Source organism: Colossoma macropomum, unplaced genomic scaffold (assembly GCF_904425465.1).
Source record: "Colossoma macropomum unplaced genomic scaffold, Colossoma_macropomum, whole genome shotgun sequence".
Taxonomy (NCBI): domain Eukaryota; kingdom Metazoa; phylum Chordata; class Actinopteri; order Characiformes; family Serrasalmidae; genus Colossoma; species Colossoma macropomum.
The window spans coordinates 35,636,746-35,663,238 of NW_023494792.1; the positions used below are offsets into that span (position 1 = coordinate 35,636,746).

At 40.2% G+C, this 26,493-nt stretch overlaps 1 protein-coding gene across 3 annotated transcripts in view; it reads right to left on the bottom strand.

The window, feature by feature from the left end:
- The window catches only part of plxnb2a (plexin b2a), a 169,326-nt gene that overhangs the window by 42,896 nt on the left and 99,937 nt on the right, over positions 1 to 26,493 (bottom strand). For 2 of the 3 annotated variants that reach the window (XM_036576978.1, XM_036576979.1), the window contains 7 exons: positions 9,068 to 9,906; positions 8,407 to 8,682; positions 7,574 to 7,765; positions 5,485 to 5,610; positions 3,893 to 3,993; positions 2,355 to 2,481; positions 252 to 405 (listed from right to left, as the gene is read on the bottom strand). In XM_036576978.1, coding sequence (XP_036432871.1) covers positions 252 to 405; positions 2,355 to 2,481; positions 3,893 to 3,993; positions 5,485 to 5,610; positions 7,574 to 7,765; positions 8,407 to 8,682; positions 9,068 to 9,904 — 1,813 coding nt within the window. In that variant the 5' untranslated portion in view covers positions 9,905 to 9,906. The remainder of the gene's footprint in view (positions 1 to 251; positions 406 to 2,354; positions 2,482 to 3,892; positions 3,994 to 5,484; positions 5,611 to 7,573; positions 7,766 to 8,406; positions 8,683 to 9,067; positions 9,907 to 26,493) is intronic. The other variant, XM_036576980.1, reaches the window with a different exon arrangement.

Consider the following 26,493-nt stretch of genomic DNA (forward strand, 5'->3'; position numbering starts at 1 on the left):
ATATCTTTTCCAGTTGTCAAATACAGATACCTGCACCTAATATCCTATACCTTTATTAAGCAAGTTTATTTTCAAACAATAAAATGTTTTTAAACTCTGCTATTGAACTACTGAACTTTCCTGTTAGTACTTGGCCATTGGACAATCTCCTATCTTTGCTATAACTGATGTTGGCATCGTTTGATTTCTGTGCACTGAGTAGCCAGTGGTCAACAAGTAAGGGGTCAGTAGGAATTTAGCACAAGTCCAACCTTGTGTTTCAGGTGTGGGTGGGATGCTTGACGGGTTCGGAAGAGCACAGATGACCTGGCTGCCACTCATCGCAGCGCCGCTACGGGTATCGCCAAATACACACTCCAGTTTATCACTCTCAATGCTGGGCAGAGCACTGACAGAAATGGTCACCTGAGAGGAAAGTTAAACCAAGACAAAAGGTAAACTTCCAAAAGTTACAATGACAACCTGCACACAGACACAAGGACAACTGTGGTGACATCACAGTGATAGCTTTGCAAAGCACAACAGAAATCCCAGACTGTTCATGGGTAATGTGATGTCAAATGAAATTAGAAATCAGTATTGGAGGGGGAAAAAGCCAAGGAGAAGAGACGGCAGGAAAATTGATATTCAGCACCGAAGTGTGAATAAGTGAAGCTCATTCATTAGAGCTGACCCATGAAGTTAATTCAAGGGTACCGGGAGCTCTGGCCTTATTACATTCAGTGGAATACCAACATTTATAAATGAAAACAGAGTTTCTCCAGAGAAGCGGAGCATATTCTGAAGTCAGTGGAGGCAAAAAAGCAGATTGAAATTCTCCAAAAAGTGGTGGCTTTGTCAGGCCTTTTATGCCATTGTGCCATTTACAGGGTTGGATGCATTAAAGCACTGCTCGCTAGATAGCGGTGAAAAGTAGAGCCGGATCAATTTTACATTTTTATGATTGATACAGATTTTAATGAGCTCCAGATTCAAATAATATAAGCCTTTCATAATTTATTATGGTCAAAATTTAAACAGACTCCAGTAGTTTTAGTTAAACTGCACTCTACTGACTGTTTATTCTCAATTGTCACATCTGTTAAGCTCAAATAAACCGCAGAACCTCACAGAAAGGCCTACCATAGATAGGGCCAGAGGCAGAACAACCCAGAATTCTTCACAGTGATTTTATTATTTAATTCTTAATTTTTTTTTCATCTGTTTTCTTCATAGAAGGTTTTTTGTTATACAATGTTCTCCTCCTAAAGGTTAGGGTGGGAGACATTTTACTTGTTTTTGTTCAAATTAGCAGTTATCTGACATCCTAACCATAATAGAGCTTGTAGTATTTGGTGAAAAATTAGACTTTGGTTAAAAAAAGGAAAAAAAAAATGTGAGCACAGACAGACATGTACCACTGACCTCAATAATAGCCTCTGAAATGACCAGAAGCAGTGCACACGCAAATACACATTGTATTGTTTTTCCAAAGGTTTTATTTCTCATTCCAACTAAATTAAACGGTCCATTGGCAGGTTTTTCTGTTGCACATGAGGGATGCTTAGTTGCTGGCTGATTTTGCTCCACATCCAATTTGCTTTGAATGCCAGAATGCAAAATCAACACACTAGGCTAATCTGTGGGGGCTGGACTGGCCAGTAAAACTGGGTGGCACAAACTAATTAAGTAGCAGATTACAGGATTGGTATCTAGTGAGATTTACATTCACAGCTGTAAGACCGAAGCAAAGGAGAAAGAACAAGAGTCTCACAGGTAAACTGTGAAACTTGAAGCTATGAGCCTGTACTGCTGTAATAAAGTGAGTGATGACTCAACTTAGTGTAACAGCATAAGAGACGATTTAAATCAGGAATCAAAACCATTTACATCCTCAGGAGTGAATAAAGGTTCTCCTCGCACCAGAATTCTGATGTTTTAGAAGGAGTGTCTGTTCAGGATTAAACAAACCACTAAAAATTGGCGCGTTATCAGTGGCATTTTCGCAAATAAATTCATGAGACCTCAATACAGATCAATATATTGGCCAAGTCCTAGTAAAAAGGCAAAATTCTGGCTTCAGAGATGAATGTGTGCAGTGTGAAAGCATTTAAATACATGAATGATAACTATACCCCTTAAGTTATATTGTTATTTTGACATCTAGTGAAGGCTAGTTTAATTTAAACACTGGACAGACGTGAATACACACAGATGGTTTGCATCTTGACTTGGGCTAGCATCCAACAAAGCCATGTACTAAACAGAATATGAAACTGAAGTCTAGGTTTACATGCCCAAAAATCTGCCGCACAGTATGAAATTACTTACAAGACGGGCGCAGCTACTAAAAGGAGATGTTAAATGGAGCTGACCTGCTGGGTCTTCTTGCAGCTGATGTTGGGAGGATCGAAAGCTTGGATGGTTACACACTGCTGGTTAGGGCTCCACAACCAGGCGTTCTGCTCCCCTCCTCGACTGCAATCCTTCTTTCTGGTGCAGCTGTGAGACAGGCAGGAGAACAATTAATCAATGAGCCTCTGGGCAGCTTTACCACTGTACCTGAACTGACTATTAAATACACATCATTAAACTCCAATAGCTGGACTCACATTCTTTGAGCTATCCCACTTCTTTGCTGCGAAGTGTGTTATCATAAATAGTATCATGGCTGTAATTTAGTCGCAGGCACAAGCTCAAGGCGAGTATCATAGATCATCAGATTAGTTAAGAAAGTAAAAAAAGGGTATTCTTGGAAATGAAATTATCTTAAATCTTGTCAATGTATCTAACATTTCTCATGGTGAGATTCATGTAAGGTTATTTAAGATTATTTAGCTTATTTCTAGACATGTTTTACCTGCATAATAATTAAAATTAATCATTCATTTAAATAATAAAGTATAATTCTCAGTATAATGTTTAAGAAATATGCTTGAAACAAAGCCAAGATTATCAATACAGTGAGATTTTTACTTGATAAAATTACTTAAAACACATTTAAAAAGTATCAAAATAATTTTAAAATATACTATAATATTCCCATAATAAACCCATAATAATCCCATTACAATATTTGAGATGCCACAACTGTCTCAAGATTAGAAATATTACATACAGACACATACACACACATACTTGCAGTGTATGGTTTTATTCCAGCCAGTCCCTAAAGCATTTCTGAACCCATCTTGTTTGGCAAATTGTATTCTGCTCATTTCTGGCTAATTCTAGTTTGTTTGTTCCGTCGTTATAGCTGCCAACTGAAAAGCTTGCTTACGGGAAACAACAGGTTTGGAATTTCATACAGTTCTGCTGTTGCACTCTTCTGCAGAATCTGACACAGTGGGCTGCAGGTCAGAAATTATCATAAGAATCATCAGAAGTTATCTAATGTATTCATTTCCTGTTTTTGCTCAAGTACACTTTGTATCTTAGTACAGTAACCTGCAGCAAAAAGCTTTTTTGCTGGACAACACGTGCTCAGCGGAAAGAGAGTCACTGTGTTGGGTAGAACACTTCTCAACCAAACAAATTGTAACTAACTGTTGTCTGAAATACAATCTCCATCAGTTTCAGTTGATCCTACTGCTTTGAAAAAACACCTTACTGTTGCCAACAATAGACAGACATGTTCTTAATTTACTGAAAATCAATGCATGACACTGATCAGGTCTGCAAAATTCCCCAAAAATCTTGTCACATGTAGGGTGTATAGCTGTATGCGTCCGCATATTTTGCATTTCCGTTTCATGTTTTTGCATTCATTGTGTAAAGGCTTTAGGGATAATTAAACAGTAACTACAGGGAAAGCATGTAAATCAAGCAAATGCAAAGTTATTCCTAAGTAAAAGGAGCTAAGAGTTGAATCCTCGACCAGTCAGAGGGTCCTGGGCATTAAAAAGTCACTCACCGGCCCTCCAGCACACACCAGCCACAGTATGGATCCAGCTGATTCACACATGATGTACAGTTTTTCTTCTGTCCGCATGCTTGCACAGGAACTTTAGTGATCTAGAGCGGAGGGAGAGAACCAATGCGTTCAAAGCACTGTAGAAGTCACATACATTATAGGATTCAATGGTTTGCAGATGCATGAAGCTGTGAATGCATATTCTACAGGTAATGATTACATTTAATCATTATAATCAGGTGTTAATAATAAGTTAACATGAAAACTTATTAATGTCACAGTTTTTCTTAGTCTGACCCTACATTACATCAGGCTGAAGCCCAGCTGGTTGCACTCTGTATGTGGCTATGATAGAATCTGAGACTGCTGCTTCTAAATGGCTTTTAAAGCAACACTTTGAGCATCTTTGGCAGATTGCACTGGACAGTGCTTGCTAGGGAACGATGGATAAATCAATGAGCAACAAACTAACAAAAGCAACAGCAAAGTGGAAAGATACAGATACTCTGAAGAGCCCCCACCAGAACAAGAATCCACAAGCTGTATGAACAAGAAGAACAAGAAATATTGATTATATGTGTGATATATACTGTGCACTCATTGGTTGGAACATGCAGCCACTACGGCTCTCACTTGACATCAGTGTCGGACGTTGGAAACTGTGTTTTTTTTTGCTTTTAGCCACTGTAAAGCCTGACTTTAATCTTTAATCTGAATTTAATAACATGCTGTTAATGCTTTTATTTTGATACGTAAAGAACGTGATCTAACAAAGCTGGATTTTTTTCCCCCTACAAACTACCTTTCTGAACAAGAAAACAAGCCCCAAAGATGTGTTTTATCATTACTCTAAATCACTCTCAACAACATATCTTGGAAAAAAAAGAAAATTTTTGAAAATGTAACACATTTGTAACAAAAACCCTTCATTTTATTATTTTAATTTATTGACAGCCTTAAGGCCAGTTCATAGTACAGGGGACAAGCGTCGCTCCACTAAAAATTACGTAAAAGAGATGTTCAACACTCGTCTGCTAGGGTGTCACGGACGTTGTCATGCACTCGGATTAGATAGAAACCCAAAGTTCCACGTTCTTGGACTGTTGCCATGGTCACCATGTGCGGCTATGTGTACTTTCTTGCTGCTCCTTTGTTATTGCTACTTTCAGAAACGGAACAGGTTGCCAGCTATTCAGAACTAGGATCAATATACATTTATAAGACAATTTGCTTTCATTTTCACTTTTACACAACTGCAATTATTTTAAAAATTAATCCAAGCAGAAAACGCATCCCACGACAGTGTAATTTCCCCCTGCACTTTCAGACTATCTGGAATTTATTCATTAACTGCACCATCATATAAATTTTCATAGAAACTACGGATGATGCTCTATTCTGACATTTTGTCGCTGGAGCAGGACTATGAAAGACTACAGCACTGTAACATCTGTCGACCACAGTCGAGCAACACTTGTCACTCATTATAGCAATACAAGGTATTTTCGGTGTGCTAAAAACAAAGAGAATTAAATACATTTAGAGGCTATAGTACATGTAATCTAAGTCCAAACTGTGAGCAGGTTACCAACCCTCTTTTTTGTGGTAATGTAGATATGATCCAAGCTGGAATCGAAAAACAGGTTTTTGTGTACTTGGCCGTCACTACTGTCTCCTGGAATCCTGTTATACACATCAGAGTTAGTACTCAGATGCACCTGCAGAGTGAAAGAAGATAAAATATAGTAAGTACAGGTTGATTGTTCAGTGTCAGTGGGACTGTATCTCAATACAGATATCTTTTAGCTGCTTTTCAGAAACACAGTTTAGATGACCCCTACGAACCTGTATAGTTCGAAATGATTTTTACAGCCTTTACGATTGGGCTGCCACATACTATCCACTGACAAGACACCAAACTAGCTGTAATGACAGAAGTGCTTGACCTGAGGCAAGATCTAAATAAAATTAAATACCAGCCCCCCACACTGCAGTACAGAGCTCTGAAGGGGACGGAGGTAAAAAAAAAAAATAAATAAATAATAATAATAATAATAATTAGAGTGAACATTTTCCAGTTCGTACACACGTTTTCTTTTATTCGTGGTCATGATTTCTTAATTCGTTCTTAATTCGAGATGAAGAAGCAGCGCGACCGCTTAGCCCCACTCCTGCTCCCGCATCAAGCTGCCGTGTTAGAGACCATCACACAATTACAGGAAGAAACGATCAGCGTTTCAACATCCTCACATTAAACACAGAAACATTCAGTTTAAGCGCACATTATTAACTTCAGCCATTTATGGTTTTATTTCCACAGTTTCATTATATATAGTTACATAATGCTCTACTTTTTTTTACAACAAATATAGTTAAATGAACATAATAATGTTCATTTAAACTTTGACCTCAAAATCACCTTTGAAATACACATTAATATACTATTCTCTTCTTCTTTGTCATTTTTTAAAAATTATTTTATATAAAAAAACACTAAATAGTAAATAGTAAAGTCAATTATTTTATGGTGATTTTAATAGTGAAATAAATCTATTAAACTTTCTTATTATTAGACCTCATGTCACACCAACTTAGAAATATTTATTCTCTATATGCTGTAAGACATAGTTTGATAAATAGTGCAATAATTTATTTAATAATGATTTTAATAGTACAATTATTCTATTAAACTCTCTCACCATTTGACCTCATGCCACATGAACGTTTCTGTGTGTGTTTGAGTTTGTTAAACATGGATGCTGATAATTTCTTCCTGTAATTGTGTGATGGTCTCTAACACTTGCGAGCAGAAACAGGGCTAAGTGGCCACGCTGCATCTTCATCTTTGTTAAATATAATATTTGGAAAGTGTAGTTTAGGGAAGGCTGTGGTTGGAGTTTGTCTTCCTGCATTTCACCACCAAACTGCAGCTGCACTGATGATTCTGTGGGCCGTCCACTGTGAAGAGGAGCTACAGTGTCTTTATAACGCACCTAAGACAGTGTCAGGAAGCTGTTAGCTACTTGTGCACATGACAAATAAAATGGCCTGCACCTACTATATTTATTTTGTTTGTGCATGAATCAAAAATCAATCAATAAATAAATTAATTAAAAAGTGCGCACAACTAAAAAGAAAACATGATCACAATTAAAAGAAAATGAGAGAACAACTTAAGAAATTGTGATGACAAACTAAAAAAAAGCACTCATGAATTAAAGAAAACATGCGCATGATTAAAAGAAAACGAGAGAACTCTTAATCGTGGAAACAAATTAAGAAATCATGATCATGAATGAAAGAAAACATGCGTACAAATGTGCAAAATGTTCACTCAAATTAATGTTTATTTTTACCTCTGTCCTCTCCGGGGCTCCGCACTGCTGTGCTATTAAATGCAATGGATTTTTTTTTTTTGTCATTTGACTCATGAATAAGATCAGAAGTGAATGGGTCACTGAGCAGATTTATTAATAACACAGCACCCAATCAATTTGAGAACTGCTTCTTCAGAGCTAGCTGTACTCTTTGAAGCCAAGAGTTTAGCAGTTAGCCTATGTGTGGTCCGCTTCAAGCTGCCGTCTTAAAAAATGACACAACTTGCGTGATATTTTGACTTGAACCGCCTGATTTGCCACAATGTCCAGACACAATGCAGCATCATAAAGGAGAACATCTCACCTTGAACACTTCTCCCTGGCGTGTGCCCAGGAAGGCCACCGTGTGTTCGTTCTCCACGGCCACAGCCACGGCCGTCAGCATGCTCTTCCTGGTGAACACGGGGTTGACCGTCAGAGCGTACTCGGGTTTACTGGCCAGAGGGGATGGCAGGAATTCCTCTCCACATGGGTATATTTCCATTATATTCTCCTGCTGGACATACAAACACAGAGATGTTCCAACACTCGTCCTTAATGAATTGTCCTGTTCTGGTTTATTGTTTGTGGCTGATGAAACACAGACACTGATGGCACTCTAAACCAGAGTGTCCTAATGCCTGTCTCAGGAAGCAGCATTTATTGATTAACCAGCCAATTTTTGACTTTATTCAGTCTCACAACAGCCATCCATTTTTCACCAGGCTGCATCACAATGGCAGCTTATGCTCTATGCCTAACCAGCTCCAGGGAAGGTTAAGTTCTGAATTAGGGATATATATATAATATAAACAGTGCTTGGACAATTCTGGGCCAAGCTTCGGATGGAAATTATAGTATCTAAAAATGGGTTAACGGACAAAGCTGTGGCCATCATAAAAATGAGTTAACACCTTTTGGGATAGGTTTCGTGAAGCTAAACCTTAATCAGGAACCATCAGTAACCTGAAGATGCTTTGCAGGACAGGCCACTGGAGGGCTGGAGTCCAGCACTGACTGGTGATATCATTGCTCTGAATAGCTCATTACCAGGTCAGAAGATGTGTTAAAAGTGGGAATGACCAAACTGTGTTGGACTCCGTTCCTCCAGGACTGAAACTGGACACCCCTGAACTAAACCACTCACACCCAGCCTACCTCTCTCTTTGTAGTGCAAATGGCCTCAGGTTTGGAGGAGTAAGGTGAGTAAACAGATGTAGACTCTCCTTTGTAGCAGGACTCAATCACTTCCTTCAGTCTGAGATTGATGCTGCTAAGAGAGTACATGCAGAGCGCTGAATTCGAGGCGTCCCCATCCTGGCTGAACACTGCAAACAGCACCTTATCGCTCGCATTCAGTGCACCGTATATGCTGGGGGAGCTGAGGTTCTTCACCAGAGCACTCCCAGGTGTGGCTAGGTACGCTGCCCGCACCTAAATAATCACAATAATAGTATTATGTATACACACACACACACACACACTTATACATATACGTATACACACACACACACACACACACATATTTCAATTCCTGGTGATGCTACACCCATCCATGGTCAAGAGTCTAAGAGAGCACAATAGGCCTCACTCTCTCCTGGTTGGTAGGATTGTATACAACTCTGTTCATCATTCTAGACACACTTAAACTTTAAGTTTTCCCTGAAGGCCTCCCAGCAGCACATTAGAATTGTTTTATACATTTATCTGAAACAAAACTGGTTTATAGTCCTAAAAACACTGATTTCAAACTTTTGAACTTTACTGGGGGAAAAAAAAAGTTTTCATTTAAGCCATTTTAAGTCATTCATTTTCATACCTTGTTGTAGGTTTTCCTGTCATTGTCTGCAGGACTGACGCTGCAGTTGAGCTGAAGTTCTGTATAGGAATAGTAATGGGTATCATTCTCACACAGGCGCGCCACCATGGTGATATTGGTGGTGCCATGAATGCGAGTGAACAAGAAGTAGATGTAGCCACTGTCTTTGAAGATGTAGTGGAAGTCGTGATGGTAGCGCAGAGCGAAAGGGCTGGCCTGCACCATGGATGCCTCCACCACATTCTCAAACATGTCCATGTCGCCGTGGACCTGCAACAGCCGCGTGCTGATGAGCTTGGAGCTGTCTGAGCCGCCATAGCCTTTGCCCACTATGAAGACGCTCAGGTATTCGTCTCCTTTTTTGAGGGTGGAGATTATCCCTACTACGGAGACGTTTTCATCCGTGGTGGCTACGTAGGTTTTCTCTCCTTTCATGTCGCTGTAGTAGATCTGCTGCTCCACGTGGCTGAGGTTCAGAAGAGAGCAGATGCCTCTGTAGATGCTGCCACACACCACCAGTGAGCCGTTTTTCGGGTTGGTCAGCAGGAGCTTGTTGTAGTTGTTCATGTCACGCGCCTCTGTGCACGTGGCGGTGATGGGCGGGGTGCAAGAGGGGTTGTCCTTCTTCGGGCCCGTCACTGCCATGCTCTCCTTCTGCAGCCGCGCATCCAGCTGGTAGATGGCGTTGACCGCGCCCAGGTAGATGCGGCCAGTGTGCGGGTCCTGAGCCACTGTGTTGATGATGGTGGCTGAGGAGAAGTTGGCATACGGCTGAATGGAGAGAGAGCGGCCGACACACAGCAGCGACAGGAGCGCCACCACACACCACCATGCCATTTCTGAGAGAGAGAGGGAGGGAGGGGGAGAGGGAGAGAGAGAGATTATTTGAAAGCATGTGAAACTCTTGTATATATATTACGCTTAATTTAACCAACTGGACTGTTTCTAAGTAGAGGAGGAGATACTATGAGCTGAATTTGATGAAGTTATTGTGTGTGCAGCTTTGTTTGGCAGAAAAAAAAACACCCTTTACATTTTCACCTTGTTTGTGTCAATTCTTGACATTGAATAAATGGAAAGGAGTCAAAAGCACAGACTTGAACCTGTTGATACACAATGTTACTTTAATACAAATGTAATTCGTAGCATAACTAAGTAATTAATCACGCAATCACAGTACTGTGCAAAAATCAGAGGCCACCCATTTATTTAACTTCATTTCAAAACAGTTATTACACATAAGTTTTTCATTTTCAGGAGATATTTCTGAGGAGATGTTATGCATGCAAGCTCACGCAAGAAGAAAACATGTTGAGAAAATGTCTTGCCCCCATGCGCACTTCAGATTCTCATTCAAGCCTGCATAAGCACTTTTACCTAAAGCTGAACAGAGAACAGTGTAATTCATGTGTTGCCCCGTCTGTTCTGTGTGATACTGGCCTGCAGACTGCTCCATGATATGACTAGGCTGATAAAAGAAAAGGTATTTTCAAAGAGACCTTCCCCAGCACTCTTTTCTTCCCTTGTTCCTTTCATCCCTCCCCATGCCACTTCACTGGTTTTCAGACACCAGGGCGGATGTCAAGTGCTCATCAAAGGGCTGAAAGCGGGGCCAGCCTGTGAATGTGCAACAAAAGGTGGCACAGTGGATTCTGGGTAAAGCCCTCAGCAGTTGGGCTGAAACAAAAATGCAGCCCCTCCTTCCTGTAAACAACCCTCATTATCCTTCATAACCACTTCAACCTAACCTCACTGTACGGTGGTGCACGTCATACGACAAAGATCTTCAATTCGGGGTAGCTGATAAAATCATGCAGGTGGTCTGGGGCTCCAGCCTGTGTTCCACTGCCAAAACAATTCAGACAAGCTACACGACTTTCTGAATTACTGCTAGAAGATCAGTGACTCTGTTTCAAGTTCCAAGAAAAAGTGACAACATTGCCGAGAAAAACACATGACTCTAATTAGACTAGCTGTTCACTCCAAACAGTACTTAAAAAGCACTTAGGCAGCTCTTTTAACTTCTGGGACAAAAACACAAAGCTTTGTACAACCTTTCAGCTCTGCTGAAACACAGAACATGTTCACATTTGTGCTATAAACAGGGTTGATTCTCATTTTCCCTGATTTCAGTTAAGCTTGCTTCCTACCGCAAAGAGCATTGGAAGTAGCAGGGCTGCACGATTCAGATGTTCGATAAAGCTGTCAGATATCACAATGATGATATGAGAAGCGTTAAGGTAAGGCAGTTTTTGAACTGTTTACATGTGGATTTTAGAATTTGCTGTTTAGTCAAATGGTTAGGTTAACTGTTTTTCACTTGGGAAGAATGTGCATTCTGTCTTTTTTGCTATCTGGCACATTTAGTATAGCCAGACTAAACAATACAAGCACACAAGCACTGCGTGGAACTGTAAATACAAGTATGTGCAGAACATGAAGTTTTTAAAACTTGAAATTACACTCTCTGCTATGATGGTTTCGCCACCTGCTTCTCACACTGAACGTTATACCATATGATGGAGTTCTGTAGAGCAAGAGGAGGTGTCTGAAATACCCAGACAACATACCGTACTTGTCGCACTCTAGTAATACTTGCCTTAGTTCAAAACTAAATATAAAATGCCTACAGAGTTATAAACAGAATTAACAGTAACACTTAACTCAATTTGAACCCATAATTAGAGCCTGACTGATGCATCAGTTGGTTGATAAAACTGGCTGATATTAACTCATGAAAAATAAGAAAATAAGACTTAATCAATAGAACCTAAAATGGCAAAGAATTCTGGGAAGTCCACTTCCAAGTGCTCCAATGTCATTATAATTTAAGATTAGATTAGACTCACATTCACAGACAGCGACACGCAGCTAGAGAGCAGACAAAGGTCATTTTAATTGTTAGCGGGAAAGCACTTGATTTGTGGTAAGAACTGGGTGGGAAAATATCTGATAGATGATGCTCTGTAGTCACTAGCCAGTGAAGTACAGCATACTGTCATGGTATCTGCTTGGCATCAAATCTTTGGGTGACAAGGCGGGAAAGTTGCTGCCAGTGTGAATGCAGAGTAAGAAACATGAGAACGGCAGTCACATCCACAGTTGACAGCTTATAGTCTTATCAGCCCATAAAGCAGTGTTTAACTAAAGCTATTGGAAAATATAAATATAAAATTATATCAGTGGATATTATGGGAAATCTGAAGTTTTAATGGCATCTTTCTGCTGTTTTAGCTACTCTTTTCTGATAAAAATGCAATTTCTTAGTGCCACTGTTGCTGTTGATACGTAAACAATGTGATCTAACAAAGCAGAAACTTTTGAGATTTTCACTTTTTTTTTCCCCACAAACAACTTTTTGAATAAGAAAACACGACTAAGATAAGAATTCGCATCGGTCATGTTGCATCTTCACTGATTAAACAAATTAATTATAAATGATGAAAAAATTTACAACACATTTAACAAGAACAGGAGATCATGTGTATCTTTCATATGGTGACGGACAATACGGTAGCACAAAAGTTCCCGTTCTGCAGTATGAAATTCATAAATTGATTTCACTTTATGTGATTAAAATCAGAACTAGATACAAAATGTTCATATCGTACCAGATCCTAGTAATGATACATTGATTTGTTTCCATTTCAAATAATAGTACTTACAACTGTGTGCAAGTTGTGTGATCTGATCTACATCAGCCATATTCAAGCTTAAATTTCCATTTTAATACTCCAGTATTGCCTGATATGAATAATAATATCTTTTACAATCATTCATCAATATCAGTCACAGTCACCGGTCCACACTGTAAACTGCAAATTCATACCAAACTCAAAATGGCCTCCCTGTGGAGTGTCTGAGAAGCGGCTGAGGTGTTGAGAGAGTGGTGCACAGTACAACAGTGCGAGATTAGAAGCGGGAGGAGTTTTTGTTACCACTTGTCCGGTAAGCATAGTCAAAGGGCAGTGATACATTTCTGTTGAATTAGTGCGAGTCTTCTGGGAATTACCCACACGCACACAAAGACGCTTACAATGGAGACTCAAAAACACAGTCACACAATGCCGCATTCCTTATGAATGAATAGTACAGTAATCACATGCACATTCACTCAGAAGCAACAGCACTGGTGCAGTTTTGATAGTTTGTTTGTTAAAAAGGGTGGGACTATACAAGTCATGTGACCTTTGCAAGGAGACGTCTCCTTTCTACTCCAGTGACACGTCCCACACACACAATCCCCTTCTGTACACACCAAAACACCCACTAACACACCCTAACAGCCCACTTCCCTGATAGAAAGCGCACACATACGCACGCATCCTAATCTGCGAGAAACCTCCAGCTGCAACTGCATGAGATTTGAGCGCCGTCCCGCCATCTGGTAAAACCACCTGCGCGCATGTATGTGTGCGCACATAAAACACTTTACCTGGACTACTCCAAAGGCGGAAGAGAGGGCACTCTTATAACAATAACACATTGTAACCTCAAAGCTTTTCTCTTATCACCGCCGTACAGCCAGTGCCTTCTAGGCCTTGGCCAAATGCCCAGAATAAATTCAATTAAAGAAAAAAAATTATACTGTAGAGTTATTTCAGCGATTCTGCCACACAGGCACTTTCAGGCAGGCTTTGTAGAAACATACAATGTCATCAGGAGCATGGAATTGAAAAAAATGGGGAAAAAAACAACAACAGCAAAAAGACTAAGGAAAGCATTATTAGGGAACAGAAACATGATGGCATGTCTTGAGATCTAGCCCCATCCTCTCATCACTAGTTTTACCTATGTGTTCAGTTTCTGTGCACACATATGCCGTTTACAAGTGTGTTTTTGTTTTTTTTGTTTTTTTTTAGTTCAGTGGGTCCTTGTTCAAGTTCCTTTCTAGTCTTGCCATTTATTCTAACGTTGATCCTTTTGCCTGTTTTATGATCACGTTTATGGATGTGCCACATATTACACTGTCTGCGGGCACTGTGGTTACAATTTGTGTAAAAGTTCTAATAAGCCGAGCTCAAGCTCACATCCAGCCTCCAGCACTTCATTTACTTCAATTATTTCAGTCAGAAAGACAGGAAAATGGGATCTCAACTGACATAACAAGTTTAAATAATGTTCTATCTAATGAGGACAATAAATAATAAATTGCTGCCACCTAATGTTAGAATATGCCTACCTAACACTTTCAGAAACCAAAGAAACAGATTTGTCTTGGTCCATGCTACAGGATAATCAGGGCGATTTTGAGGCTGATTTGCTCCTTCTAACAAACGCACAAGGTCTCCCGATATCAGAGTTATCTTAAACTATGATCTTTTCCTATTGTCCTGTGGTGTGGGGAGTCTACAATTCACTCTTTACTCCTCGGATCTACTCCCAGTACAGTCGGGCCTCCCTGACGGAGTCGTAATAATAAAAACATGTTCAATATTTACGACTCAGTATCCTGTAGTGTGGGGAAGATGCTGATTCTCGTATGTGAAATGCAAATGTTGACATGCCTTAAAAAGACCGTCAACCAACGAGAGCCAAGTTGAACTGAACTTGACAGTGTCAATGGAAGTTGTTAGCATGGCAGCTAAATCGAGAACTGTCACCTCATATGTGTCAGTATATATGTATGCATGTATTCACCTCAAGCTTGCATTGCAGTGTGTATAAACTCTTGACCCCTTATTTTCAGCAATGGCTTTATACACATTTTTTTCTTCCACTTGGCTTTTTCTGTGCAGGAAACACACACCACCAGCAAAGCAACAGCCTCGCTGACATTTGCCATGTTTGTTTAGAACTACAGTCCTGTTAGTCTTGCGAGGTTTTGTGAATTGGAACCATTGGTCAGGACTTCTGTTCGCATGCATAATCAAACTGTGTGGTGTTTTATTTAGGGCAGATCATGTAGTGTTGGGACTTGGATGACTAACAACAATCAAGAACAAAACTGGTGAAAATTATCATTATGAACGGGGTTTCTCACGTTTTCAACATAAGTTAGTTAAAATCCTGTAGTGGGCCAGGCATTAGCAAACTAGTAGATGGATAGTGAAGATGGGGATAAGCAGCACACAAACAGAGGCTGAAGACCAAAGTGCACTGCATGCAAATTGCTATTTCAAACAATAGCCAACACAATTCCTTTGAATGAGGAAGGAAGCGACAGTGCCAGTACAGTAATAAGCGTCATACGGGCTTAGAACATTCCACATCGTGGAGAGGGCAAAGAAGGAGGAGGATGGATGTTTTGAACGTCTTGAGTAAGAGCATACAATAATGCTGTCAGCAGCAGCAAGAGTGGGGTGTGTGTGCGTGTGTTTTTTTTTCCTTGTACATTTTCAATGAGAGGAAAAGCAGGGCTAACCTTTAATGACAGAACCAACAAAAACTGTCCTGAAGCAAAGCCTTCAATTCCATAATGTCAAAACTCTGTCAAAAAAGCCACCTCTCCAAGAATGCTAATTTCTGCTGTCACCCTAATGGCATTCTAGTAGTATGGTAGCGCTATGCTAACAGCAATTCTCATAGTTTTTAAACGTGGACATTTAAAGCTTGTGAAAGACATTCTATGTTTTATTTGAAGCTTGAAACAGACATTAACATATATTTTATCTTGCACCAGTTTTACAGTGACATCTGATTGAAATTTACTGATTAGACTCTTTCTTGTATTCGTAGTCAGTGATGTATTAGGATGTATTAGTGACTTTTGTCACAAAATTGGCCCTACCCATTGGAAATCGAACCATGACTGGTTGGTCAGTTTCTAATTAGGTTCGTGGTTAATCTGATTTTAAAATCAGGCCTTCAGTTCAGCTCCTTAATCCTAACCGATAGGAGAGCTCGCTTAGATATACCTACCTAGATACCACAGAGAAGAAATATCCTGATTGGACAATATTCCAGTGGGTGTTTCAAGAATTTATTAGTGGTAGCTTTTCACATCCCTATGGAGGGAGCCATTTGTTGCACCCGTTCAGAATCTGCACTATGTGGCTGCTTGAATCCTGTATGAAAAAGTAGCGTGTTTTCTCCACGAGGCTGAAGTTGGCTTTCTGTTTGCCAGTTTCTTATTCACTTTTTCCTTTTCACTTTAAATGGAGCAACGGTGAAATGTATCTGCTGCTCTATTTAAAATGAAACAAAGTCAAAAAAGAAGCTGGCTAACTTTAGCTTTTTGTTTTCTCCTCACTGACACATTTAGGTGAGGTCTTGACAAATGAGTTAGCATAGTTTAGTATTAGCCTGGCTGTTGGCACAGGAAGATCACAGATTGTGTTAAAAAGAAATATAGAATCCATTCTCGTTATCATGTGATATAGAGCATGAAATTTGAGTGTATTCAAGTGTGCATCAAAAAAAATAAATGAATATTAACGTGTATCATGTCACCCCTACTGTCTACGAGGGTCTAGAAGGCCTTGAAGTTTCCCCACTGGTATGACCCAACGTCCCAACATTGTATTAAAACAAACCTGTGTGTGTGTGTGTATGTGTGTGTGTGTGTGTGTGTGTGTGTGTGTGTGTGTGTGGCTGAGATGCTGCTGTTCCAGCAGTGGGAAACAGCGAGAAGCTGATTTAATGCTGCTGTGGGCACAGGGTAGCTGTAGTGAGAGATTTGCTGGGTACTTTCAGCAGGATGCTTCCTGATCTCTGTCAGCTTCTTTTTGTTTCACTCCCTTTTTTCCTCTCAGCCCTCCTCCTTCCCTCATCCCTGCTGTTTCTCACTCAAAAACCAGGCGCTCGCTTCTAAATCCTCTTCATTATTTCCATGTACACAGCAGTGAGGAACATCGTGATAGAGCTAATGTGATAAATTATGCCACGATATCCTAACAAATTTAAACCAATTACAGAGAACTTGTAAACAACAACAACCAGTATACAATAACTACATAAAATGTATAGCAAGACATTACGAATTGCATGTCAGCTTATATAATTGTTTTAATAAGTTCTTTTTACCATTGGTTTTCCTCTGATTATATCTTAAAAAGTATAGTTTGAACAATACCGAATTAAAAAAATTCTACTCATAGATTTAAATTGCCTTTTTAGCAGCATTGCCTACAATTAACTGTACATTTTAGTTCTTCATCCAAAATCTCACTGTGTCTGTAATGAAATATTAAACAGTGTTTTTAGGCAGAGACGTGTGAGGTATGTGGTCTTGCACTCCCCAACAGTCACCTTGTTCTCTATCAGTTTCTGTCTTTTAATTACGACGCTTTCTCTGAGGACCGCTCTGTTTGATTGACAGCTCAGATGGACCGGGTTAATTAAAGCTGGAATCTGATCAGTCATAGTGAGCAGCAAAGGTCTGTGTGTGTGTGTGTGTGTGTGTGTGTGTGTGTGTGTGTGTGTGTGTGTGTGTGTGTGTGTGCGCCTGAGAATGTGAACACAGTAAACACTAGAGGACTCCAGTAGAGGGAGCAATGAGGGAGTAGAGAGCAGAAGAGTTTACCACAGAGAAAAGCTAAACTGTACTTACTGGCTAAGAGGAACAGCCTTAGTGGCCCTGTCCACTGTGTGTGTATTTATGTGTGTGTGTGTGTGTGTGTGTGTGTGTGTGTGTATCCCAGCTGGTTTCAATCATGCAGAAGAGGACAAAGGTTAAAGCAATTACTCTTGCTGGGAAACAAACGGGTTCAGATTGTCTGCTTGCAGCGGTTCTACAGGAAGTACCAGTTAAAGATACAGTGCGTATGTATGAGAAAGAAACAGTGTGTGTGAGAGAGAAACAGTGTGTGTGAGAGAGAAACAGTGTGTGAGAGAGTGAGCTTTACAAGTGTGTGTATGAGTGTGAGCACAATACTGTGCAAAAGTCTCACCTCAATTCTTTAATTTTCCAGTCAAAACAGCCATTAAGGTATTAATTATTCAGAAAACATAACAGAAAATCACACAGAAGCTTCAGCAGCTTTTTCAGTATTTAGTGCATCCACTCTTTACCTCTATTAAAGTGTCAATTCTTTTCGGGAGACTCATTTTCAGCTTCTCAAAGATATCTGCTACATTCTTCCACACCTTTAGAGTTCAGTCTTAGAAGTTAGATGCATTTTCTGCTTCTCCTGATCTAAATAATCCCAAACACATAATGATGTTGAGGTCTGGACTTTTCTCGGTAGCAGCTTCTAACCACTACACATCCTTTCTGACTCATAGTGCTAAGTTGTCTTCTCACAGCGGAAGGATGGACAGAAACACCTGTGGATTTTTTCAGATCTGAATCAAGAGTGGAGCTTGATTTTCTCCTCTCTCTCAAAAATGAAAGCTTTAAGTACCGTTTATCTGATAGTGACAGTTTTGGTGGTCTACCAGGTCTTGCACAGATGTTAGTCCCATTTTCTTTACATCTTTTAATAATTTTTTTGAGCTCCAGTTTTGGAAACCTTTTTTTCCTCACTTATCTTCCTTTGATGTTTTCTTTCCTTACGCAAGGGGATTAATCTCATATCTAATATTTTCTGAAAAATTAATAACTTTGTATTAAATGGTCTTTCTGACTGAAAATGTAATAAATCAAGGGTGGTCTCTGAACAGCACAGTATATGAGAGTGCGGGTCAGTAGAATCCAAAACTTCATTTTTTGCTTACAGGTTTGGGGAGGCAACTTGCAAGCATTGAGGCCTAAGCTGCTGTTATTATGAGGATGACGACCACCATGTAGCCAATTTCATTATAGCTAAAAATGAGAGAAAATCTCCCACATATTACTATAAACCAAAAAAAAAAAAAACATTTTTCAAATTTTTTGTTTACATTTTTAAAATGTTCAATTCACTGATTTTTTTTTTTTTTATTTCTTTTACATATAAAACTCTAAACTCTAAATCCTATACTCAAAAAAGTGTAACCGTTTTCATGGTGATAGTGTACACTGAATGTCTCGTCATTTATTTAAGGTGGAAAAAGTCATGAGGATGCAAGAGCTCAGTGCCTTTGCCCATGGCAACCTTACACTGCAATATCTTCACTGGCATTGGAGAATTTTTTAACAATCAGAAGTCTGGAGCCCCCCCAGATCCCACCCAGTAGCCCCTGGTATGTGTACATGAGAGAGAGAGTATGTTAGAAAGCAGGGTGACTGAAAGTAGAGAGACGTGTTTAGAGGTAAGTCAGTAAGAATGAGAGCTCAGGAGTCGGAGTTTCAGTTCAAATTTCAACACAATCGTCTAAAACCGTCACTCAGAAACGTCCCTCAACCACCAACCTCTGATGATGCAATCTGTCAGTAACGTGTCATCTGCTATGCAAAAGTAGAGAAGGATCAAAGGGGCTGCGTGGGAGTGTGTGTGTGTTGCATGTTTTAAGTTCCTGCTCCACCCACGCCGTGGCGGAGGTTGATTAAAGGCTGTGTTATGCTAATGTATTCCTGTCTCTCCTCGTTAAGCACGAGGCCAGTTAATTACAGTGCTGCGGCGCGAGCTGCCTGCATTAACCCCAGAGGGGGCACAGAGAGAAGAGGGGAACAGAGAGAGAGAGACAGACGGAGAGAGAGAGAAAAAGAGGAGGCGAGACACAGAGAGACAGAGAGAGAGAGAAAGACTGCAAAGAGCAAGAGAGAGAGAAAGAGATACAGAGAGACAGAGTGAGACAGGGCGAAAGAAACAGCGAGAGACAGAGAGACAGACAGAGAGAGAAAAATGGAAAGAGAGAGACAGAGTAAGAGAAGACAGAGAAAGAGAGAGAGAGAGAAAGAGAGAACGACAGTAAGAGTGAGAAAAAGACAAATAGGAAGAGACAGAGAGACAGGGAGAGAGAAACAGCAGGAGAAAGAGACAGACAGACAAAAAGAAGAACAGAGTCAGCAAAAGACAGAAAGAGACAGTGAGAGAGAAAACAGAGAGAGAGCGAAAAGAGGACAGAAAGAGAGTGACAGAGACAAGGAAACAGACGGTCTAGAGATACAGAGAGAGACAGAGAAACAGCGAGAGAGAGACAGACAGACAGGCAGAGGGAGAGGAACGCAGAGGGGTCAGGTCAGTGTTGGTTCACTGACGCACTGAAAATCGTCTTTGTTGTAAAACTCACCTTTAGGCTTCATCTATACTCAAACTCATCATTACAGATCTAAAGACCCTCATTTACATACGCATAAACACAAGCCCCCTCTGCTGTCTCACTCATTCAGAATAAAACTCCGCTAATCTTTCTTCTCACACACACACACACACAGAACATACACACACACACACATAGTGTGGTCTCTCTCAGCGGGCTGTGGGGAACAGCAGGCTCGCTGATTGAATTTGACTCTTCATTGTGCTGAGTTCATAATTCTCTCAGTGCTCCAGCGCCTCCAGCAGAGCAGGACTACAGCAAAGCTCGTCACCTCAGACATGCACGAGCACAACGCTCAGGATCTCAGTCTGATTTGATCAGCTGTTCATTCCTCATCTTTTACTTTTTTTCATTATTGCATTTAAATGGTACTTGATATGGGACATGATACACACACACACACACACACTTCTGACCTAAGCACAGATCTGCATATTACAGACTTGGACAGCTGAAGGTATCAGTGTGAAATGCCTTGGTCACCAGCTGGCAACAGTAAAATGGTTTCCAAAGAAGGGACTGTCAACACAATGTACAAAAAACAACGTTATGGTGTGAAATGTTCTTGGGCATAAAAACAGCTAAGCAGCCAGCATGTATTGTTGTGCATGTATTGTTTATAGAGATTTACAGATATTTTTGTTTACTGTCCATCATTAGCCAAATAACTCATAAGTATCTCATACATTACACAGGCAGATTGCTTTTTTGACCAAGTATAGTCTGGTTTGGCTTACGATCTAAAAAAATGCAGGGTTATTTTTTTGCCCATGTGCTTGGTTGAGCCCTTTGGGTCATTTTATTGGTTTATTTACACTGTGTTGGGTAGTTCTGAGTAGCCCAGGCTCTAGGTTAGGATTAGTCCTGGTGAAGTGAGAGACAAAACAGTCTCTCTGGATTGTGTTGGATTCTGCCAATGACTGTGTTCAGACTGAATGATTCATTTATCCAGCCCTTGTTACAGTGAGTCAAGGAGTTTATGTGTAATCCCAATGGATATTATTATAGGCCATTAAACAAGGCTGATAAATGTTCAATTCACTGAACGTCTGACCCTGGATATGGCCCTGAACATAGGAGTACCATAAAACGAGAGCGGAGCACCCCCACAAAACACATTCACACTCCTCTGAAGAGCTCAGTACATACAGGAGGATTATGGCATCCAAGTGATGTGATACGAGTGAACACCATTTTAAACAGAGGTGGACAATGCTTACTTCAACCGCAAACAGCAGCTGTGCGTTAACATCCAAAGTAATGAAGCCAAAGAGCAAAAACGTCAAATGTCGCGTCCAAAATGGTCCCCTAATCACTATGCCCTGCAATCAAAAATCTTGGTCACTATATAAAACACTATTATGGGAGACAAAATTTGTGATAGTACACTCTTAAAAATCATGGTCCTTCGAGGGTTCTTTAGTAAAGAAAATGGTTCTATATAGAACCATGAACACTCAAAGAACCCTTTGCATGATTAAAGGGTACTTTGCATCGTGAAAGAGTTGAATTGTGCATGAATGTGCTGCAGGTGGTTCTATACAGAGGCTATTTAAAAAGGGGTCTCCATAGCAAAAGGGTTCTTCCATTGTTACAAGCTTGACACCGAGGTTGCAAAGTGGTCATGTAAAAATAAAGTATGACCTTTTCTACTAAAGAAATCCACACAAATGTTATAAGGAAAAAAAAAACAAACATAAGAAAAATGTAGGATACGGGCCCTTTCAGTAAGAGTTAAACAATTCAGGGTGCTACTGTACAGAACTCACTTCAAATGAACTGAAGTTTCTATGAGTTTCTATGACCGGGATAATTTAAAGACAAGTTTAAAAGCTCCCTCCAAAGCTACTGGGGATAGCAATACTGCAGTTTCTGCATTAAAGTGCTATCAGTGCTAATACTTATATGGTACTGTTATCAGTGCAACCACAGATTTAAGGTAGAAGTATTATTTTGTCCAAATACTCAAAAGTACAAATACATCAAAATTGCACTTAAATACACTCAATCCACTCCTATCCACCTCTAATGAACATCAATACTGGTTTACTGCCTTATGAAGTTCAAACTTAAACAGACTAAAGAGACTTAAAGCCGCAGTGATAACACGGTGGACAGAACAAATAGAAGGACATTCGCGAGCCGCTATGAGTCCATATCTGGACTGAGTGGAAACAGCTCAAACTCTGCTCAGGCAGGTTCTGAAGCATGATGCTTAAGTGAAAGAGTGATCTGGTGGGAGAGGAGGAGAGGGGAAAGAAAGAGAACACAAAGAAAGAAAGAGAGGCAGGCACAGCTCAGCACAGGCTGAACAAGGCGGTCTTTGTGTGCGTGTACTGAGGTGATTGTGCTCTCTGGTAAGGGTGAAAGACAACACGGCCACTCCACTCAACTATTACAAGCCCCCCTCCCTCCTTTTACTTCTACACCACTTTCAGAGCAGCTAAATGAGGTCTTGTGTAAGAACAAGAGCACAGACTGGCGCTGCAGGTTCAGCTCAACAGGATTTCAGAGTGAAGGGGAAAGGCATGAGAGACAAGCCTGAATGGATGAACCAGTGAACCAGACTGTAGTGCAGGGTTCTCACTATTACTCAAACTTTATTAGAGAAAAAAATAATAATGCATTACAATTTAGCCTCTCAATGAATCTGTAGTGAGTACATCATTTTTTTTTACCTAATTCAATAATGCCCACGTTTCCATTCAATCAAATCGAGCAGAGTAAGGACTTTACTCACTCAACATGACGTTCAATAGTTGACTGAACAAAATTGAAACATTTCAGTGTAATTTACTTCAATTTCACTGGAATGGAATTCTCTTTGGCTCAACATGAGTTTGTACTCATTGAAATGTACTTTCATTCATTTTTGCCCATTTCACATAAAAAGTGACACAAAAACAGCACAATTAATAGATTCAATGTTGACACACACCGATCAGGCATAACATTATGACTTGTTTCTACGCTCATTGTCCATTTTATCAGCTCCACTTACTATATAGGTGAACTTTGTAGTTCTACAATTACAGACTGTAGTCCGTCTGTTTCTCTGCACACTTTGTTAGCCCCTTTTTACCCTGTTCTTCAGTGGTCAGGACCCCCATGGACCCTCACAGAGCAGTCCACTCACTGTCCACACTATTAGACACTCCTACCTTGCCACCTTGTAGATGTAACGTCAGAGACGATAGCTCATCTGCTGCTGCACAGTTTGTGATGGTCATTCTCTAGTCCTCTAGACAACACACACTAACACACCACCACCACGTCAGTGTTACTGCAGTGCTGAGAATGATCCACCACCCAAATAGTACCAGCTCTGTGAGGGTCCATGGGGGTCCTGACCACTGAAAAAACAGGTGTGTATTTTCAGTTTGTAAGGCCAACAACTCTGTTGGTTCATTTTGCTAATTCATAATGCACATTTAAAATTCTCACTCCGCTCTCGTAAGAGGTAAGAAACAGCCTGATCAGTACATCCATTTATTTGCATGGCTTGCCATTGTTTATCTTTTTTCAGTAAAGCATCTTTAAACTCTAAAAGGCTGTGCATGACCTGTTACTGTCTAGTTACACCTCTTCTTCTTAGATCCTCTTTTAAAAACAACAATAACTAGATTATTTGATCACTAGCCTTGAATTCTGGGTGATGTCATCTAGATTCATTTTCACGATTCTCCTGAAAACCCAATGGGGGCTGCCACGTCACCTCACTTTTGGAACGGACTACATCATGCAAACATGAGCTTGACATGTGTCGCTGTTGAGTGCCACAACTGAATTTGAAAAAATTTAAATCAATCATTCTTGATAAGTGTGTGCTTCGCACACCAGCAGAATCGTAAACACTGCCTGTGCCCTGCGCTCTGTGTGTTCCATTCTATGCCAGAGAAGAAGGAAAGGAACCTGGCATGCAGCTTTAAAACTGAAATATCCTCCAAAGAGGGAATATGTTTCTCATAAAAATAGGATACACAGCAAAATAAGATATATATGAGCTTATCCCTGCCTTCCACAAGACAGCTGCTGCTTGGCTGCAGGACTTTCCCAACCCTGCAATTCACATGCAACCCACTGTCTCAACAACTACACTTTCCCTCAGCATTACCCATACCTGATATTTACCTTGGCTGACCCTCTGACACGCTCCATCTCAGCTTTTGTTACAAGAATTCGCTGTGTTTGCTGTACAAAACCTTTTCCATTTTGTTGCCACACAGGTAATTGTATGCCTCTGTGGAGATCTACTTACCTGCAGACCAACCCTAACAACCCTAACAGAATTAGATCTATTTATTGCCTTCAGAACTTGATTAACTGAAGATGTTTTAGATTTAGAATTGAGTTGAAAAATGCAGGAAGGTAGCTCTGCACGAGGAGGGTTAGTCACCACTGATCAACACTGTTGGAAAAGACGAAATCGCTCGATATATCAATACAGCTAAAGTTAGGCCAGTATTTCATGTTATCTACCTACTCTGTAAGCATCAAGGGACGGGGCACTGTCAAAACAATCACCAAAGCTTTTTTAAAATGTCCCATCCACTATTTCACTCATTCAGAGCGTCAACAGTCTAACAAGTAGCCAAAAACGATTCGGCTACGGATCACGGGAAAGGTTAAATTGGAAAATGGTGGACAGCCATTGCTGCAGATTCAGCCCCCCTTCAGTAAAGACGTCCGTCATTCTTTAACTGCAAATCACAGCTACAAAAGGCGAGGAATCAAATGCTAAATGCTAAGCGATATGACAAATAAACTGAACAAAGCCAGCATACCTCTGAAAGCACTTCAAGTTTTTTATATCCATGTTATAACCGAGAGACATAGCGAGCTAACTACGTATACACAACCCTTCAAAAGTTTGGAATCACTCCGTCAAATTAACAATTGCTGATATTTTGCTCATTAATAACTTAAAGCCATGTAAGTTATGTAACTGGTAATTTGGAGACATCTCTGATGGAAATGTGTAATTGCAGACAACATGCTAAATGGGTTGTGCTTTGGACCCCTTTCCCGAATGGATGAACCTGATGATTGTGAGCGCGCTGAAAGAGTCTTCAAAGAGAACTGAGTATATCTTCTGAGTATGTAAGTGAATTATGTACCATTGTCATCATATCTTCATTAGTATAATGCAATTTGAGACCTAAACATTGAACAGCACTGAAAATTAATACATACTATGAACTAAACACCAGAAGCTATTTTATGTTGGGTTTCTTGAGAACAGCAAGAACTAATTAAATGATAAATGATATACTGTAATCATCTATTTATACACTATCTGCCTCAAGACGATCACCACTGTTCAATTACAAGATATTCTGGATGTCAGTTTTGTTCTAACTTCATTCTTTATACATTGTTTATACAGTTCTGCTTCCCATTCTGCTGCATCATTTCTTCATTTACAGCTTCCTACTAATTAGTTGAAATATGTAAAGTTGTATGGTAGTGGCATCATAATAGAATCATTTTACTAATTTACCTGCAACAAAACCGGTTTCATATTAGTGAAAACAGTAATTCCAAACTTTTAAACAGTAGTGGTATGCCTTAGCTAAAACTAACCCCATGCAATGGAGACTCTTAAGGACAGATACTCTGAGCAGCTGTATAGGTGTACGAGCAGGATAACCTTCACAGTGGAATCTGATTGGAAGCGATAGGAGCCATCTGACCCAATCACATTCTAGACGATTCAATTCCAAAGTTAAAATGTCCTGTCAACAGACATCCGTGTGGAATCCTGGTACCGAGACTACTCGTTTAGCAAAATAATCGATAGAGACAGCCTTGCTGAAGTTTGGACATACAGCTGAGTCAGACAGCTCGCGTCAGAGAAGAGGGACTTATCACAGAGGCACTAAAGAGATGAGATGTCTTCAATCCCTCAGCTGCTTATTTTTTCCCTCCTCTTCTCTCTTTTCATCACTCTTACTCCCTCCATTGCTCTCTGCTTTCCCTCAGGGAAGCTAGAGGGACTGCTGCGGAGATAACGCATCCTTTCCGCTTGACGTGATTCTTAATTGCTCGCACTTAAATGCGCAACCAACGGCTTCATCCACTGTATATTGTATTTAATCAATTACACTGGGGTTTAATTAGACAGGGCGCAGATGCCTGTGGGCTGATGTGCATAAGGAAACGCACAAAGCGCTTTACTGTATCTCGTCTGCGCTCAGTAACAGACTCTCAAACACAAACACACAAACACACATACACACACACACACATACACACACACTGCTTATTATAAGACTGCATAAAATGGATATCAGCACATTACTGCTACATATTATAACTCTGGTAGGCTTTGCAATATACTACAAATATCCATGAATTAATAA